Raw genomic sequence first — 20712 nt, forward strand, 5'->3', positions numbered from 1 at the left:
TACGTTTTAGATGGAGTGTCACAGATACCTGCTCCATTGACGTCTTCCTGGTTTTCTGCGGGATGCTTAGCTCACAGATGTTGGGCGGAGCTTGTGACGTTAGGCTTAAGTCTGCGCCCTCCAGGATGCCGCCGTGCAGCTCCTCGGAATAACTGGCCCTGCGGGAGGAGCATGGGGAGGCCAGGGGCGAGTTCCTGCGCTTCTTACCGCTCGGGGAAGTGGGCCTGGAAGAGGGCGAAAGGCCGAAATGGAGCGCGGCCTCGTTAAGCTCCTCCTCCTCCGTCAGCAGGGAGTCACAGCTGGATGCTGGGCTGAGCCAGCCGCGGGAGGAGAGGCTGGAGGCGGGGCTGGGGCTGAGCGAGCCGGGGCATTTGTCTCGGTAGGTGAAAGGGTCCAGCAGGGGGAGGTAGAGGCGCTCCCTGTCCCACCTGCCACCGCCATCCATGTCCCAGGAGTTGGAGGGTGCCGGATCGTCCTCGGGGGAGATGGTGGTTATCTGGATGCTGGGACACTCCACCACGCGGGACTCTGAAACCTGACGGATGCAGGTTCTTTATCTTTTTGTTGAACTTTACTCGAATCTTGGGATGCGTTTCTTCTTCCTACCTGAACAGAGCGTGCCGGCAGGCTCTCGTAGGTTCCGCTGAACTCCTTGACTGTCGCTCTCCGGGGAGGCGGGGAATGCATCCCAGCCCTCTGATTGGCAGAAGGCGGGGGGCTGGGGATGCGGATGGAATGGCCCGCATGAGTGGCAGCGAGGTGGCTGTCTGTCCCTGATTATTGGCAAGAAATGTATATTTTAAGTTTCAGACGTAAGACAACTTTACATCAAAGATTTTTTTTTGTTGTTAAACCACAAAATGTTTACTCCCTCTTGGAAACATTCTTCAGTGTTTCCCACACATTCATTTATTTGTGGCGGCCCGCCACGAAAGAATTACGTCCGCCACAAATTATTTTTTTTGTCCTGTCCAGCTTCTTAGGCAAATCATATAGTTGATGTAGATGCCCATATAGGCTGTTCAGATTTACTTTACAAAAGAGAAGTGTAGGATACTTCTCTTGTTGCCTTATTTGTATTTAACCACTACTGTTTTCTGTTTATTTGTTACTGACTGTGGCAGGACACCTCTGCCTCTGTTTCACTTTATGTTGCTGGTAAATAATATGGTTGTAGTAGTAGGCTAAAGTTAAATGATTTAGTATGCACTAATTAAAGGGGCAGAGCTTTAAGAGACATTTTAGCTTTTATATTTTATAAGATATATTTTTTGTAAGAACCACAATTAATAAATATATTTCAGTGAATAACTTATTGTTCAAATCTGTATATAAATATGTACATAAAGTGTTGCAATTATATTGTTAAATGGATGGATGGATGGACGTTTAAAACGAAACTGTTATTAATTAGTAAGTATACATTTTTTGAGCCTTTTAGAGAAAATCATATTGTAGTAAATTATGCAAATTACTCGATGATGTCATGGTGACCACGCCCATAGCCACGCCCCCACCGCCACAGGTATCTTGGCAGTTTATGGGAAACGCTGTTCTTGCATGAGAGACCCTCATTATATGGCCAAACATCATCAAGTGGCAAGTATATCCATTTTCATCATCATCATCATCATCATTAGCTGTGCATTCGTCTCGTAAAAGGTAATTGTTGCCATACCAGCAACTCACTCACTGTTAGCATCTTTGGCAAAGCACAATTCAGTTAAATAACATGTCAGTCAACATGATATAATTCAAACAGAATGTGAAACAGTAAGCTAACCAGCAAGCGGTGGGTTTATTTGCCAATCATGTAGTTTGACCAAGAAGTTTATTTATTATTTATAATGTCCTATTCTACGCCCTACTTTTGATGGATAAATAATCTTTGTCTCAATAAAAAAAAAAGGGGGGAGAAAAAGAAGAAAAGGGTTCTTTGTACCGATGCTGGAGTTTCAGGTGGGTGATAAGGTTTAATGTGTTGACGCGTAATGACTTTTTTCTTTTTCTTCCTGGCGGAATGTTTGCAGAATTTGGTGCAAATAGCGCATGGAATGTCTTCCTCTGGAACAGTGAGGAAGTCCAAAAACGATCCACGCCATGTTTGTTTACAACGAGCTCAGGGGGATTTTACAACATGATTAGGAGAAAAGGAGCGCTTGGTTTGCTCACCTCGCCTCCAATCAGTTGGAGTTGGAGCTATTTTTTCATGTTAACACATTCATCTGTGTTATCTCATAATTCCTCATACAAACCCCGTTTCCATATGAGTTGGGAAATTGTGTTAGATGTAAATATAAACAGAATACAATGATTTGCAAATCCTTTTCAAGCCATATTCAGTTGAATGCACTACAAAAACAAGATATTTGATGTTCAAACTCATAAACTTTTTTTTTTTTTTGCAAATAATAATTAACTTAGAATTTCATGGCTGCAACACGTGCCAAAGTAGTTGGGAAAGGGCATGTTCACCACTGTGTTACATGGCCTTTCCTTTTAACAACACTCCGTAAAGGTTTGGGAACTGAGGAGACACATTTTTGAAGCTTCTCAGGTGGAATTCTTTCCCATTCTTGCTTGATGTACAGCTTAAGTTGTTCAACAGTTCGGGGGTCTCCCTTGTGCTATTTTAGGCTTCATAATGCACCACACATTTTCAATGGGAGACAGGTCTGGACTACAGGCAGGCCAGTCTAGTACCCGCACTCTTTTACTATGAAGCCACGTTGATGTAACACGTGGCTTGGCATTGTCTTGCTGAAATAAGCAGGGGCGTCCATGGTAACGTTGCTTGGATGGCAACATATGTTGCTCCAAAACCTGTATGTACCTTTCAGCATTAATGGTGCCTTCACAGATGTGTAAGTTACCCATGTCTTGGGCACTAATACACCCCCATACCATCACACATGCTGGCTTTTACACTTTGCGCCTATAACAATCCGGATGGTTCTTTTCCTCTTTGGTCCGGAGGACACGACGTCCACAGTTTCCAAAAACAATTTGAAATGTGGACTCGTCAGACCACAGAACACTTTTCCACTTTGTATCAGTCCATCTTAGATGAGCTCAGGCCCAATGAAGCCGACGGCGTTTCTGGGTGTTGTTGATAAACGGTTTTCGCCTTGCATAGGAGAGTTTTAACTTGCATTTACAGATGTAGCGACCAACTGTAGTTACTGACAGTGGGTTTCTGAAGTGTTCCTGAGCCCATGTGGTGATATCCTTTACACACTGATGACGCTTGTTGATGCAGTACAGCCTGAGGGATGGAAGGTCACGGGCTTAGCTGCTTACCTGCAGTGATTTCTCCAGATTCTCTGAACCCTTTGATGATATTACGGAGCGTAGATGGTGAAATCCCTAAATTCCTTGCAGTAGCTGGTTGAGAAAGGTTTTTCTTAAACTGTTCAACAATTTGCTCACGCATTTGTTGACAAAGTGGTGACCCTCGCCCCATCCTTGTTTGTGAATGACTGAGCATTTCATGGAATCTACTTTCATACCCAATCATGGCACCCACCTGTTCCCAATCTTGCCTGCTCACCTGTGGGATGTTCCAAATAAGTGTTTGATGAGCATTCCTCAACTTTATCAGTATTTATTGCCACCTTTCCCAACTTCTTTGTCACGTGTTGCTGCCATCAAATTGTAAAGTTAATAATTATTTCAATTTGAACATCAAATATGTTGTCTTTGTAGCATATTCAACTGAATATGGGTTGAAAATGATTTGCAAATCATTGTATTCCGTTTATATTTACATCTAACACAATTTCCCAACTCATATGGAAACGGGGTTTGTATTAGCATGATAATTATCTGTCCCAATATGTATCACACACCCCTAAAATATCACAAAGCTGACATGCATATTTTTTAATCAGTTTATTGTATTGGCTTTGAAAATGAATTGTTTTCGTGTATAGCCGTGCTCAAAGTGTGCCATCCAAAAGCTGACACGTGATAAAAGCTGTTGCTCAACCTTCTTAACGTCTCCTTTGGCTGCACGCTAGTTTGAAGGAGTGCAAATAAAATTTAACAGGAGCTCTTGTTTAGTGGCAAATACCTAAATAGTACGTAACATCCCCGAAACTGGACGGCTTATGTCACACTTGATTATATCAGACGATATAAAGGTCCCATAAATAATGAGGCGGTTTTCATATGTAGATTTTAGAGTAGTTTATATTCCATAATTCCACAGTCGTATGGAAGTAATTTACTTAAACAGACCCCGCAACCTTTTTTTTTGTTTCTGGCCTGCTCATTTCCCCAAACAACAAACTTTTACACCAACGTTCTAACCGCATCATTCAAAGTATCATACAGTTCTGCAAGCCAACTATCTTCCGCTAATGACTTTGGACGATTGGTGCCGTGACTTCCTGTCGTTTTTTATGCGCTCAACGAGCGTTCAAACCAAAAGAGCGGTGTTGTCTTCCGCTGACGTGGACGCTCGACGAAAACAAAATGAAAAGCCGAGGTGGAAAAACAAAGAAAACCTTCAAATGTTTCCTGGCAACAAAACATTTCCAAGTCATTAAAACTGCAGTGCTGCATTTCTTTTAAACAGGAACTTAGTATATGCAAGCCCAATTTGAAGTAACTCCTGCAGCCACATGAATTTGCTATGTATAAGAAGTGTTATAACGCAGAAAGTTCCAGAAATTAACATCGAAGAGGAGTTCATTTCTGTCTCACTAATGCACACTGCAAAAACTGATATCTAAGTAAGATGAAATATCTCAAATAAGGGAGATATTTGCTTATTTTCTGTCTGATAAAATAATTCTTCTCACTAAGCAGATTTTATGTTGGAGTGTTTTACTTGTTTTAAGGGTTTTGGTCCTAAATGATCTCAGTAATATATTACAGCTTGTTGCTGAGATTTGATGACCTATATTGAGTAAAACATGCTTGAAACTAGAATATCAACTGTTGCAAAGCTGTGTCATCAACACTCACAAGTAGAGATGTCCGATAATATCGGTCTGCCGATATTATCGGCCGATAAATGCGTTAAAATGTAATAGCGGAAATTATCTGTATCGTTTTTTTTATTATCAGTATCGTGTTTTATTTTTTTATTTTATTTTATTTTTATTAAATCCACATAAAAAACACAAGATACACTTACAATTAGTGCACTGCAAAAACTCAACAAGAAAAAAATATACAAAAATGAGGGGTATTTTATTTGAACTAAGCAAAATTATCTGCCAATAGAACAAGAAAATTTGGCTTGTCAAGACTTTCCAAAACAAGTAAAATTAGCTAACCTTAATGAACCCAAAAATACCTTAAAATAAGTATATTCTCACTAATAAGTGCACTTTTCTTGGTAGAAAAAAAAAATTAGACCTTTTTGCTCAATATGTTGAAAAATATTCTTAAATGAAGTAAATGCTAGTGCCATTATCTTGACATAATGATATGCGCTCGGTATTACATTTCTTGAAACCAGCAAACTTATACTAAAAACTAAAAAAAAAGCAACCGCTCGTTACTCTCGGGGTCTCTTAGCCGCTCAGGCAAATCATATGGTCTAAAAATGCATTTTTCCATCGACAACATGACATCATCGCGCCAAGTGCGTGCTCTTTCAGTCAATTAGTGCGCATATAAACAGCCCGGCCCCCAGCCAAAAAAAATTTCATTGTAATTTTGAAGAATTTACCTGAATGTGCATGAACCTTTTCTGTTCAAAATTGTTAGAAATGTCACATGTTAAATGTTGAAATATTAACTGTCAGTTTACTGTACTGTGCCAACTGTACTACTATATGAGTATGTATTTTCTATTGTTACATTGAAAATAAAACAGCAAAGTCCATTTCTACCGCTTGTCCCTTTCGGGGACAAGCGGTAGAAAACGGATGGATGGATGGAAGATATTTACATGAAATTGCAAATATCCCAACCAAGGATCAAGTCCAAACCAAATGCCTTACAGCGCCAACACTGATGGAGTATTGCTGCGTACAAAACAGCAGTATGCGGTTGTGGCCTGCGGGCCGGTTCTAATGCTAATGTCAAAACGTGGACCTTGGGGTGTTGTGTTTTCCCGGAATGCAAAGGAAAGTTGGCGCGGGCAAGGCGTGAATCTAAGTACATATTTTATTTTAAACACTAACAGACTACAAAAGGCGCGCACAATGGCGGAGAACAAACTTGACTAATGAAACAAAACTTGCACAAAGGCAGAAACTATGAACAATAAACAACAACTTACTAGGCATGGAACAGCATGAAAACTATGTCATGGAACTATGGCTTCTTATGAAAGGCAGCAGAGGTAGAAAGGATATCAGAAGTAGCATGGTATGATAGGATAATGTCACCAGAACGATCAGCTGAAACAGACAGGCTTAAATAGCAGTGACATGATCAGTGACAGGTGTGCGAGTGCAAAGCGTGAGACAGGTGCGTGACATGACAGGTGAAACTAATGGGTTGCTATGGTGACAAAACAAAGAAGAGTGCACAAAGAGTCCAAAAACAAAACCGAACATAACTAAAACCAAACATGATCACACAGACATGACAATTAATCAAATATCATCCCAGGGGGTCATAGATACTATCTGTCCCACAGGCCTTGACTTTGACACCCATGCCGTAGAACAGGGGCCGGGAACCTTGTTGGCTGAGAGAGCCATGAAAGCCAAATATTTTCAAATGTATTTCCGTGAGAGCCATATAATATTTTTTAACACTGAATACAACTAAATGCGTGCACTTTTGAGTAAGACCAACATTTTTAGAGTATAATAAGTATCTTATTCATTTTAATAACATTTTTATTCTGAAGCTAACCAATAATCAAATAAAATACTTCTTACCATTAATGCAACTTCTTGAACAGGTGCGCTATTCCCCAAACCTGCTTTGTTTTAGCAATCAACAATATTTCAGTTGTTGCTATCCTTCTATGTGGGGACATTGTTGATTGTCAAGTCATGTTCGGATGTACATTGTGGACGCCATCTTTTCTCAATCAATGTTTACTTATATAGCCCTAAATCACGAGTGTCTCAAAGGGCTGCACAAGCCACAACAACATCCTCGACTCAGATCCCACATAAGGGCAAGAAAAAACTCAACTCAATGGGATGACAATGAGAAACCTTGGAGGTTTCCCCCACCCCCACCCCCTGGGTGACCGGTGCAATGGACTTCTCAACACGCTGTAAGTCTTTGCTGTCGTCCAGCATTCTGTTTTTGTTTACTTTGTCGCCAGTTCAGTTTTAGTTGTGTTCCCTAAGCATCAATGCCTTTTCTTAGGGGCACTCACCTTTTGTTTATTTTTGGTTTTAGCATTAGATACCTTTTCACCTGCATGCTGCCTCCCGCATATTGTGATCACGACAAACCATGTTCCCGACATCTACAAAGCAATTGGCTACCTGCTGCCACCTACTGATATGGAAGAGTATAACATTGTTACTCTGCCGAGCTCTAGAAAGCACCGACACTCAACAACGGCACATTATTTGCAGACTATAATTACTTGTTGGCAAAAAATATTTTTACCCCAAATAGGTGAAATTACTTAATCTCCCACGGCACACCAGACTGTATCTCACGGCACACTAGTGTGCCGCGGCACAGTGGTTGAAAAACACTGCCGTAGAGCAGTGTTGACTGTCTGTGCTGTCTAGAGCTCGGCAGAGTAACCGTGTGATACTCTTCCATATCAGTAGGTGGCAGCCGGTAGCTATTTGCTTTGTAGATGTCGGAAACAGCGGGAGGCAGCGTGCAGGTAAAAAGGTGTCTAATGCTTAAACCAAAAATAAACAAAAGGTGAGTACTCCTAAGAAAAGGAATTGAAGCTTAGGGAAGGCTATGCAGAACTAAACTAAGACTGAACAGGCTACAAAGTAAACAAAAACAGAATGCTGGACAACAGCAAAGACTTACTGTGGAGCAAAGACGGCGTCTACAAAGTACATCCGAACATGACATGACTTAGACTTAGACTTCCTTTTTATTGTCATTCAAATTTGAACTTTGCAGTACAGATAAGAACAAAATTGCAGATATAAATAAATAGATTACTGTACAGATAAATATATTGCACTTTTGCATATGCATCCAGGTTTATGGATGTATGTTATATTGTTTTTATATTCCAGCAAGTTAATCCATTTTTGGGGGGAATTGAGGGGGTTATTATGCCGCGTTCAAGAGTCTTACGGCCTGAGGGAAGAAGCTGTTACAGAACCTGGAGGTTCTGCAATCAACAATGTCCCCACAAAGAAGGATAAAACAACTGAAATATTCTTGATTGCTAATACAAAGTAGCTGCGGGAAATATCGCTCAAAGGAAGACATGAAACTGCTACAGGAAAATACCACAAAAAAAAAAGAAAAAGCCACCAAAATAGGAGCGCAAGACAAGAACTAAAACACTACACACAGGAAAACAGCAAAAAACTCCAAATAAGTCATGATGTGATGTGACAGGTGGTGACAGTACACCGACTTTGAGACAAGAGCTATAGTGATGCATGCTTGGTTATGGTTTAAAGTCATATCCAACAATTGCGACAACGACTTTTTACATTTTTTTCAACGCAAAAAATGTGCTTTGGCTCAAAAAAGGTTGAAAAACACTGCCGTAGAGGATGCTGGTTCTCTGCGATATACAACATAAGACTACCGCATTTTTCGGAGTATAAGTTGCACCGGTCGAAAATGCATAATAAAGAAGGAAAAAAACATATATAAGTCGCACTGGAGTATAAGTCGCATTTTTGGGGGAAATTTATTTGATAAAAGCCAACACCAAGAATAGACTTTTGAAAGGCAATTTAAAATAAATAAAGAATAGTGAACAACAGGCTGAATAAGTGTACGTTATATGAGGCATAAATAACCAACTGAGAACGTGCCTGGTATGTTAACGTAACATATTATGGTAAGAGTCATATAACATATAGAACAGTGGTTCTTAACCTTGTTGGAGGTACCGAACCCCACCAGTTTCATATGCGCATTCACCGAACCCTTCTTTAGTGACAAATAAAATGTTGTTTTTTTCAAATTCAAGACAAAGTTATATGTTTTTGGTAACACTCTAGTATGGGGAACATATTCTAAGTAATAAAGACTTAATTTAGAGTTATTTGGTTAGGGTTAGGGTCAGGTTTGGAGGGTTGGGGTTATAATAAAGCCACGCCGAATAAGGCAATAATAAGTACTTAATAATGACTAGTTAAGAGCCAATATGTTGATAATTTGCATGTTAATAAGCAACTAATTAATGGTGAATATGTTCCCCATAATAAAGCGTTACCATGTTTTTTTACTGGTGCATAAAATGAAGCATGCATGAACATCACCTGGTTCAAAGAACAAAACCAACACAGTGCATAAACTCGCAACAAATTACACACCTGCAAATCAGTCAGCTGTTGCCATATTCGTAATACGCCGATAGGGAGAAGTTTGTATTTACACGATGAGTCTGGCGTGTTTTGACCTCCGCCGAACCCCTGAGCCTGACTCATCGAATCCATAGGGTTCGATGGAACCCAGGTTAAGAACCACTGATATAGAACATGCTATACGTTTTCCAAACAATCTGTCACTCCTAATCGCTAAATCCGATGAAATCTTATACGTCTAGTCTCTTACGTTAATGAGCTAAATAATATTATTTGATATTTTACGGTAATGTGTTAATAATTTCACTAGGGATGACACTCGAAACCGGTTTTCCCGATTGTTCGATAACAACAGAACAGAGTCCTCGGACTCGAATCCCTTTTTGAGAACCGGTACCCATTATCGAGACCACTATAGTAAAGAAAAAGAGTTGGTTCTTTATTCAAATCCCTAGAATCCTGTCCCGACCAGAAATGCTCCGTGTGACATCACAATAAATGACGTCACGTAGCTCAGTCATTAGGCGCAGATAGCGAAAGCAGGAAAAACAATGGACCGGAAAAAGTGCTCCAAGGTGTAATAAAGTTCAAAACAAAAAGGTATAATCCAATGAATAACTTTACTGAGAGATTTGAGCAGGGTACAAACACATGACGAACACTTTTACGACCAACCGGAAACATAGCAACCAGGCTAGCAACGCACCTCCTTTACGGCAGCTGTCGCAACGTTCTTAAAGCAACCGCAGCACATACATATATATACAACACATCTCCCTTTTTTAACTTTTGTTTTTCTTTCCTTGTAAACAAAACAAAATCACACTTTATATGTGTTGTCTGTCTAATTATAAATAATGCAGACGAGGCGTGTTGGCTGAGTTCTTGACGCTTACTTTCACAGCGTGCTCATAACCTCATTCTTAGCTGCCGGGTGGCGACATGCAACAACACTTTTCGGGGCTACCGCGCATGCTCGTCACTCCCAATGCATGCTGGGTAGTGTAGTTCAGTGTTTCCCATAAACTGCCAAGATACCTGTGGCGATGGGGGCGTGGTTATGGGCGTATTGATCTATGGGCGTGGTCACCATGACACCATCGAGTAATTTGCATAATTTACTACAATGATATGATTTTCTCTAAAAAGGCTCAAAAAATGTATACTTACTAATTAATAATAACAGTTTTGTTTTAAATGTCCATCCATCCATCCATTTTACAATATAATTACAACGCTTTATGTACATATTTATATACAGATTTGAACAATAAGTTATTCACTGAAATATATTTATTAATTGTGGTTCTTACAAAAAATATATCTTATAAAATATAAAAGCTAAAATGTCTCTTAAAGCTCTGCCCCTTTAATTAGTGCATACTAAATAATGTAACTTTAGCCTACTACTACAACCATATTATTTACCAGCAACATAAAGTGAAACAGAGGCAGAGGTGTCCTGCCACAGTCAGTAACAAATAAACAGAAAACAGTAGTGGTCAAATACAAATAAGGCAACAAGAGAAGTATCCTACACTTCTCTTTTGTAAAGTAAATCTGAACAGCCTATATGGGCATCTACATCAACTATATGATTTGCCTGAGAAGCTGGACAGGACAAAAAAAAAAAAAAAAAAAATTTTTTTGTTTGTTTTATTTATTTGTGGTGGACGTAATTCTTTCGTGGCGGGCCGCCACAAATAAATGAATGTGTGGGAAACACTGTAGTTGTTATTTTCCCTAGCTCATAACATCACACCTTTCCCCCTAATAAAGAAACATTTTAACTCAAATTGTATTTCTTTTTTTAGCTTTAACTTTTCATTTTTTAGCATTGTAACCACATTTGCAAACAACTTTTCTCTTCATAGAATTTTCTTTCAATAAAGAAATAAAGTGCAAAAATGTCAAAGCATCATAACAAACAGTTATGTCAAATAGCAGCAGAAGTGCACTTTTTGGAGAGCTGTATTATTTTCAGTTTTGTGCCCAAGGGACTGATTTTATTTAACACTATATTATTATTTATACACCTATAGTGATCACAGAGACAGGTTGTTTTTGTGTTACTGTATATATTTGTTTTTCAGAAAAATCCCACTTAATATACTTCGGGTAACAACAGTCAATATTTATTTATTTTATTTTATTTTTTTAGGGGGGTAACAGTCAATATTTATTTATTTATTAGATTTTATTTTTTTCTTATATAATAAAAGTGAGCTTTTGTTAAACCAAATATTGTGGGTTTTTTTCCATATACAACAACCTATCTGGGTTCGATAAGAGAATCGTTAAGGAATCGGTTCGATAAGAGGATTCGATAATAGGCTCGAACTCGATAATTTCTTATCAAACATCATCCCTAAATTCAGGGCCGGCCCGTGGCATAGGCCGTATAGGCAAATGCTAAGGGCGCCGTCCATCAGGGGGCGCCACGCCAGTGCCACAAATGTTGGAGAAAAAAAAAAAAAAAAAAGTTGGTACTATTATTTCTAAATACAAAAAATAATCCCACGTTAATTAAAATGCAAAGTAAAGCCTATTTAATAGAAATATTATTTGTTACAACATTATGCCCCCCCCCCCCATCCCCCCGCACGGTGCGCACCCTCCCTTCCCGTATCATGACTCTTACACATCAAAAAATCAACACAAGATGTCAAAACGGCCAAAACTGTCAGGTGCCCAGGGAAGAAAAAAGAGAAAAGAAGAGGAGAAACGAGAAAAAGACAGAGGTAGCAGGTAGGTAACGTTAGCCTACATGAAATTATTTGTCTGTTACAGAATGTGATGGTAACCTGTCTTTTTAGCATTAAGCTAATGTTACATGATTCGGCAATTGCTAATCAATAAATAGCTAGTTCTGTTTTAACGTCGGGTTAATATTGTGGAGGGGGCTAAATTGTTATGGAAAATAATAATGTAACGTTAAGTAATTACAGTACTCCCACCTTACATTCCTCAGGGACATTTGTATTAGATCTTTTACGCAGGTGTTTTTTGTTGACATTGTTATTGCCTTCTGGTTAGCTAATGTTTGCCCTGCAGGTAATAGTCACTTTTCCACTCCTTTATATATTAGGTATAGTTGTAAGCCTAGTTGTTAAAGTGCACATCATTAATGTTAATTAAGCAATATCACATGAGAGGGAATGCTGTTTTTTAATTTGAGCACTGCTGTGATTCGGTTAAAGATAATCATAACATAACATTCTCATATATGTTAATTTGCTTTATTTAAGTTAAAAAAAAAAGGTCAAAGACAAAGCTATTCGGTTTCTTGTGAGTATATACACTTCACTGCCGATGTGGGGGGGCGCCACCTAAAATCTTGCCTAGGGCGCCAGATTGGTTAGGGCCAGGCCTGCTAAATTTCACACATAAGTCGCTCCTGAGCAGGGGCGTCACTAGCTTTTAAGGACAGGGGGGGCTTAGCCCCCAGGAGATGCACAGGATGCGAGCGAACGTAGCGCACGAGCACAAAACTTCACAAACGGCTAACAAAGACTTAGAAATGATTCATTGTTATTATTATTATTTCAGTCGGTTTATTTTCAATCTGTGTTCAGTACAACAACAAACATGAGTTTGCACAGTGACATTTTGTTTACAGCATCAACAAGAAACAATGACTTGCATGATCCTTCAAGATGCACTGAAACACAATGAAAGTCGTGGCATTAGCCTCTATGTTGTGAATTAATAACATAGAGTCTATGTTATTACTTCACAACATAGAGGCTAATGCCACCACTTTCGCTCACAATACAATAATTGTTTGTTCCCAAATATTTTGAAGTTGCACAGATTACATTTTGGGCACATATGTGACTAAAATGGTTGTAAATTCAAGCCCTGGAAATATTACTTAATTACTTGAATTAAAGTAATATCTGGATCTGGATAATTTGGCTTGTATATAATATATATATATATATATATATATATATATATATATATATATTATGGCAAGCCGTTAAGGAAATTAAATATATATGGAAGTCTGAATAGAAATGAGAAACGTTTATATATACTGTAAATAAGAAAGACTTAGTCTGCTGATCTGAAAAAGAGCCAAAGCTGTCAAAGAGCTGAGGGACCATCTTCAAAGTGCAATGCTGAAACAAGTAATGCAAACAATAAAATGTAACTTCCAGGGCTTGAGATTAACGTAGTCCCGTCGTCCTGGGGACGGTAAAAAAAAATGCACGGGACGAAATTAAATGCTCCCCGGGACGATGGCTTTTAACCATTTTTTTTCTTTTTCTTTTTATGTATTTATTCATTTTACATTTTATATTAAATGTCTTGGTTTTTCCACCCTCTGAAAATCCCATGAAATGTTTAACAAGCCATCCTATAATAATACAACAGCTATTAATGTAACAATACAATAAAACAAATATATTTTATGATGTTTTTTTCATTATTTTAACAATAGGCTAATGTATATTACTTTATATAGATTCTACAAGAAACACAAAACTTAAAAACTAAATTATTTACAATTGCAGACACAAGGTTCTTGGTTGGTCAATGGTTATACATTCTATAATATTATCAATAGCAAATTACATAGCAAATGTTTTTTCTCACGGGCAGCACGGTGGAAGAGGGGTTAGTGCGTCTGCCTCACAATACGAAGGTCCTGAGTAGTTGTGAGTTCAATCCCGGCCTCGGGATCTTTCTGTGTGGAGTTTGCATGTTCTCCCCGTGACTGCGTGGGTTCCCTCCGGGTACTCCGGCTTCCTCCCACCTCCAAAGACATGCACCTGGGGATAGGTTGATTGGCAACACTAAATTGGCCCTAGTGTGTGAATGTGAGTGTGAATGTTGTCTGTCTATCTGTGTTGGCCCTGCGATGAGGTGGCGACTTGTCCAGGGTGTACCCCGCCTTCCGCCCGATTGTAGCTGAGATAGGCTCCAGCGCCCCCCGCGACCCCGAAGGGAATAAGCGGTAGAAAATGGATGGATGGAAGGTTCTTGTTCTGCAGTGCTGTGTGCTAATGTGCTTCGTACACCTGCAGGACCGCAAGCAAGGTCGCAGAGAAAATGCGGACTGGATTTTGAGTGATGTGGGCATTTTTTCAATCAATCAATCAATCAATGTTTATTTATATAGCCCTAAATCACAAGTGTCTCAAAGGGCTGTACAAGCCACAACGACATCCTCGGTACAGAGCCCACATACGGGCAAGGAAAAACTCACCCCAGTGGGACGTCGGTGAATGACTATGAGGAACCTTGGAGAGGACCGCATATGTGGGTAACCCCCCCCCTCTAGGGGAGACCGAAAGCAATGGATGTCGAGTGGGTCTGACATAACATTTTTTATATGAACAAGTGGAATGGATTGGATACCGACGCACTAAAGCGGCTCTCTACCTTACGCTATGAAGTGAGGGGAAACTGAGTGAATAATATGACAGGTTATATGATGTTTTATTTAAACTCATATTCGGGCCACTTTATAATGAATATGTCGGCATGTATTTGTAAAAAAAAAAAAAAAAAAGATTTTTTTTTTTTAACACCAAATTATTTAGGGGGGCTTAAAACATTTTAGGGGGGCTTGAGCCCCCCCAAAATAGGCCTGACAACGCCAATGCTCCTGAGTATAAGTCGCACCCCCGGCCAAACTATGTAAAAAAAACTGCGACTTATAGTCCGAAAAATACGGTAATCGTGAAGAGATCCTTAGCTTTCTGGAAATGCGCCCCCCCCCCCCCCCCCCCCCCCACCACCACCAAAAAAAACAATTTAGTTGAACACACAAGTAACATTAAAGACCAAAACCACCAACAAAATGTTGTTTGAGGCCACCAAGAGCCTATAGTGCCGGCCGTGGCGGTGGACGGTGCGGGCTGGCTGAGAGTGGAGTTGTGTTCGGTCCGCAGAGGTTGGACTTCCTTCCCAGATGGCAGCTCTTAAACTCACACGCACGCCTGATTACAACCACATTGCTCGTCACACGCACGAATGTTCCCATGCATGTCAGACCACCCGTGGGGGGGGGATAAGGGGGGAGATCTTTCACACGCTATGCGAGAAATGTTCCAGACTGACCTGGACCACCTCCACCTCCACCTCCACCTCCACCTCCACCGCTGCTGTCAGCGGACTCCGCCTCGCTTCGCTCCCGGCCGACGGCGCTCTTCTCCGGCATGGATGCCGGCGACGTCCCCCGGCCCGGCCGCGGAGGATCCTCCTCGAACACCAACTTGAACTCAAACTCGCCCTCCTCCCAGCCGGAGCCCGGCGCGGCCCCCATCGGCGAGGAGGACGCCCAAGCAGTCCCGAATAAGTTTCAGAGGGGGGGGGGGTGAAATAATCCTTACAAAGTCTCTTTCCCTTGAAGTTCGTCTTCTACTTCAAACGTGATGGCTGGTTGTTTTTGTCCCCCCCAACCCACCCTCCTCCCCCACGTTCATCCTCCCTCCATCGTCATCCCCACGCAAGAGAGAGGAAGAGGAGGGGGAAGAAAAAGTTTATCAAATATTTTGTCGTCCTTTACCCTTAATTGCCTCGGGTTGGTTCTGCGGCTCCTTCCCTCATAGGCCCACCTGTCTGTCAATCACCGCGACGTCCCGCCCCCTAGCCCCCTTCCCTCAGAGTCCCTCCTTCTTCCTCCTCAGCTCATCAACTTTCTCACAGTCGTGGAAATACGAAAGAAATCCAGACGTGGTCCATACTTGTGAGAAGGGGCTGCAATGTGGCAGAGTGACCACCAGGGCGAAAACAGAACCTTTAAGGCAGTGGTCCCCAACCACCGCCGTGGATCGATTGGTACCGGGCCGCACAAAAAAAAAAAAAAAAAATTTTTTTTTTTTTTTTTTTTAAATTTTTTTTTTAAAAATTAAATCAACATAAAAAACACAAGATACACTTACAATTAGTGCACTAACCCAAAAAACCTCCCTCCCCCATTTCAATCAATCAATCAATGTTTATTTATATAGCCCTAAATCACAAGTGTCTCAAAGGGCTGCACAAGCCACAACGACATCCTCGGTACAGAGCCCACATACGGGCAAGGAAAACTCACCCCAGTGGGACGTCAATGTGAATGACCATGAGAAACCTTGGAGAGGACCGCATATGTGGGTAACCCCCCCCCCCCCCCCCCCCCCACCCCTCTAGGGGAGACCGAAAGCAATGGATGTCGAGTGGGTCTGACATAATATTGTGAAAGTCCAGTCCACAGTGGATCCAACACATCAGCGAAAGTCCAGTCCATAGTGGGGCCAGCAGGAACCATCCCGAGCGGAGACGGGTCAGCAGCGTAGAGATGTCCCCAACCGATGCACAGGCTAGCGGTCCACCCCGGGTCCTGACTCTGGACAACCAGCACTTCATCCGTGGCCACCGGACCTGTGCAACTCCCCCTCCATAGGGAGAGGGAAGCAGAGGAGAAAAGAAAAGAAACGGCAGATCAACTAGTCTAAAAAGGGAGTCTATTTAAAGGCTAGAGTATACAAATGAGTTTTAAGATGGGACTTAAATGCTTCTACTGAGGTAGCATCTCTAACTTTTACCGGGAGGGCATTCCAGAGTATTGGAGCCCGAACAGAAAACGCTCTATAGCCCGCAGACTTTTTTTGGGCTCTGGGAATCACTAATAAGCCGGAGTTCTTTGAACGCAGATTTCTTGTCGGGACATATGGTACAATACAATCGGCAAGATAGGCAGGAGCTTGACCGTGTAGTATTTTATACGTAAGTATTAAAACCTTAAAGGCCTACTGAAATGATTTTTTATTTATTTAAACGGGAATAGCAGATCCATTCTATGTGTCATACTTGATCATTTCGCGATATTGCCATATTTTTGCTGAAAGGATTTAGTAGAGAAAATCGACGATAAAGTTCGCAACTTTTGCTCGCTGATAAAAAAAAAGCCTTGCCTGTACCGGAAGTAGCGTGACGTCACAGGAGCTAGTATTCCTCACAATTCCCCGTTGTTTACAATGGAGCGAGAGAGATTCGGACCGAGAAAGTGACGATTACCCCATTAATTTGAGCGAGGATGAAAGATTCGTAGATGAGGAACGTTACAGTGAAGGACTTGAGAGGCAGTGATGGACGTATCTTTTTTCGCTCTGACCGTAACTTAGGTACAAGCTGGCTCATTGGATTCCACACTCTCTCCTTTTTCTATTGTAAATCACAGATTTGTATTTTAAACCACCTCAGATACTATATCCTCTTGAAAATGAGAGTCGAGCACGCGAAATGGACATTTAAAGTGACTTTTATCTCCAAGACAATACATCGGTGACACACTTAGCTACTGAGCTAACGTGCTAGCATCGTTCTCAAATGAAGATAGAAACAAAATAAATAAACCCCTGACTGGAAGGATAGACAGAAGAGCAAAAATACTATTAAACCATGTACATGTAACTACACGGTTAAAAATTCTCAGCCTGGTAAGGCTTAACAATGCTGTTGCTAACGACGCTACGGCTAATTTAGCAACTTAGCAACCGGACCTCACAGAACTATGATAAAACATTAGCGCTCCACCTACGCCAGCCAGCCCTCATCTTCCCATCAACAGCCGTGCTCACCTGCGTTCCAGCGATCAACGGCGCGACGAAGGACTTCATCCGTGGGTTTGGCGGCAAGCATCGGCTAGGCGTCTTCTATCAGGGTAAGTAGTCCTTGTTGTGTTGCTGTAAGTATTGTACTTAGCCGCTAAGACACCGATCGATCCCACCTACAACGTTCTTCTTTGCAGCCTCCATTGTTCATTAAACAAATTGCAAAAGATTCACCAACACAGATGTCCAGAATACTGTGGAATTTTGTCGAAGAAAACAGAGCTTTATGTATTGTGTCCAATAGGGCCCAAACACTTCCGTGCATTTTATGACGTCACGCGCAAAAATCATATCCAAAGGAGATTTTCAACCGGAAGTGTGGCGGGAATTTTAAAATTGCACTTTATAAGTTAACCCGGCCGTATTGGCAGTAGGCCTTTAAAGTCGCATCTTAAGTGCACAGGAAGCCAGTGCAAGTGAGCCAGTATAGGCGTAATATGATCAAACTTTCTTGTTTTTGTCAAAAGTCTAGCAGCCGCATTTTGTACCAACTGTAATCTTTTAATGCTAGACATAGGGAGGCCCGAAAATAAAACGTTACAGTAATCGAGACAAGATGTAACGAACGCATGGATAATGATCTCAGCGTCGCTTGTGGACAAAATGGAACGAATTCTAGCGATATTACGGAGATGAAAGAAGGCCGTTTTAGTAACACTCTTAATGTGTGACTCAAACGAGAGAGTTGGGTCGAAGATAATACCCAGATTCTTTACCGAGTCGCCTTGTGTAATTGTTTGGTTGTCAAATGTTAAGGTGGTATTATTAAATAGATTTACACTCATTCACACAAAAGGGTTGTTTCTTTCTGTTATTAATATTTCTGGTTCCTACATTATATATCAATATATATCAGTGGTTCTTAACCTGGGTTCGATCGAACCTTAGGGGTTCGGCAGAGCCTCCGCCGCAGCGGTCAAGACACACCAGACTCATGAATTGATTAACGTGGACCCCGACTTAATTAAACAAGTTGAAAAACGTATTCGGGTGTTACCATTTAGTGGTCAATTGAACGGAATATGTACTGTACTGCGCAATCTACTAATAAAAGTTTCCTTGAATCAATCAATCAATCAATCGTGTAAATAAAAACGTCTCCCTATCGGCGTATCTGTACTGTAAAGTTAAAATTTAAATGACAATAAAAAAGGAAGTCTAAGTCTAAGTATTATGGATACCCCCAAACAATGTTCCCTCTAATTTGTGTCATTTGTTGTGAGTTCATGCATTGTGTTGGTTTTGTTCTTTGAACAAGGTGATGTTCATGCACGGTTCATTTTGTGCACTGGTAAAAAACAACAACATATAACTTTGTCTTCAATTTGAAAAAAATAAAATAAAACATTCTATTTTTCACTAAAGAAGGGTTCGGTAAATGCGCATATGAAACTGGTGGGGTTCGGTACCTCCAACAAGGTTAAGAACCACTGATATAGATCAATACGGTCTGCAGGGATACAGTCTGTAAACACACATGATTGTATTTTTTAATGACAAAAAAAATAAATAAAATACAATAAATAAAAATTTACACCCCCCCCCCAGGTCCGTTGGACAAATTTTCAAGGGTTGACCGGTCCACAGCTACAAAAAAGGTTGAGGACCACTGCTTTAAGGTATTTCCTGTGGTCCCTGAACGCATCACCCTTTTTTGGCTGTCATTCCACCTTCACGCCCCCTTCCTTCATCCCCCACCTCCCTTTTTATGAGTCCCCTCCTTTCCTCTTAGCCAAAGATCTGTTTCTCGTTATCCTCTGCAGTCTGTCTCAGTCAGAAGACGTAAAACTTAAATAAACACCCCCATCTTTGCCCCCCCCCACCCCCCACACACACACACACACACACACACACTCAGGCACCGCCTCTCGCCGCTGTCGTCATCAAAACCACCTCAAAGTCTGATAACATGTTTTAAAAGCATGCTTTTACCTGGGTCGTTAAAAACCAATGCGGTTCTTGCTTTGGCACAGTTTGAAAAAGATCATCTGGTACAAGCAAAAAAAAACAAAAAAAAAACATACTCATCTGATGTGACCTTTGAACCTGCAGTGTCGGCCATTTTTGGGTTGGATGGGATTCGATATCCATAGTGTTCTTGCACTGACGTAGAGCCGATTGTATTATTTGTATTTGGTAAATTTGAAAGAAAACAAACAATGTCAAGTCAAGTCAACTTTATTTATATAGCACATTTTCAACAACTTTTTAGATTGAACCAAAGTGCTTTACAGGTTAAAAAAGCATGGAGCAAACAAAAGAAAACAAAAAAAAAAACAAACAATGTAACCTTTGACCTCAGAGATTTTGGCGCCAATGTATTTCCAAAATCAATAGAAATCTTACTCAAAATCAGCAGACTTCTTGCCCTGACAGAACAATAATCTCAGAGTTTAGCATCTCCTGCTCTAATTCGACCCCCAGTTACCTCGCGCGTGTGAGCAAGATGTCTGTGTCAAAATCAATAGGCTTCTAGCTGTGACAGAAACATTAAATAAATGCAAGTGTGACGTGTGATCAGAAAACGTACGGTTTTCACCTTTGACCTCAGCTGCATCCTACACAGTGGACACATGTAAAACCATGAATACGTGCAGTTTGTAAAAGCAGTAGTGGTCTTGTTCCTCTGCCAAAAAAAACCTAAACGTACAAAGTGCATGATATGTTATGACCTCAGGAATCCTGGCAGTAAGTTTTTAGTCAAACTC

The 20712-nt window shown here is 40.8% G+C and overlaps 1 protein-coding gene across 1 annotated transcript in view; it reads right to left on the minus strand.

Annotated features, from left to right (window-relative positions):
- The window catches only part of nfatc4 (nuclear factor of activated T cells 4), a 31859-nt gene extending 15992 nt beyond the window's left edge, over positions 1-15867 (minus strand). Inside the window, exons 1-3 of the mRNA XM_062023190.1 lie at positions 15468-15867; positions 607-773; positions 29-535 (exon numbers count right to left, since the gene is read on the minus strand). Coding sequence (XP_061879174.1) covers positions 29-535; positions 607-773; positions 15468-15672 — 879 coding nt within the window. The 5' untranslated portion in view covers positions 15673-15867. The remainder of the gene's footprint in view (positions 1-28; positions 536-606; positions 774-15467) is intronic.
- Between the last annotated feature and the right edge of the window lie 4845 nt (positions 15868-20712).

Source organism: Entelurus aequoreus, linkage group LG16 (genome assembly GCF_033978785.1).
Source record: "Entelurus aequoreus isolate RoL-2023_Sb linkage group LG16, RoL_Eaeq_v1.1, whole genome shotgun sequence".
Taxonomy (NCBI): Eukaryota; Metazoa; Chordata; class Actinopteri; order Syngnathiformes; family Syngnathidae; genus Entelurus; species Entelurus aequoreus.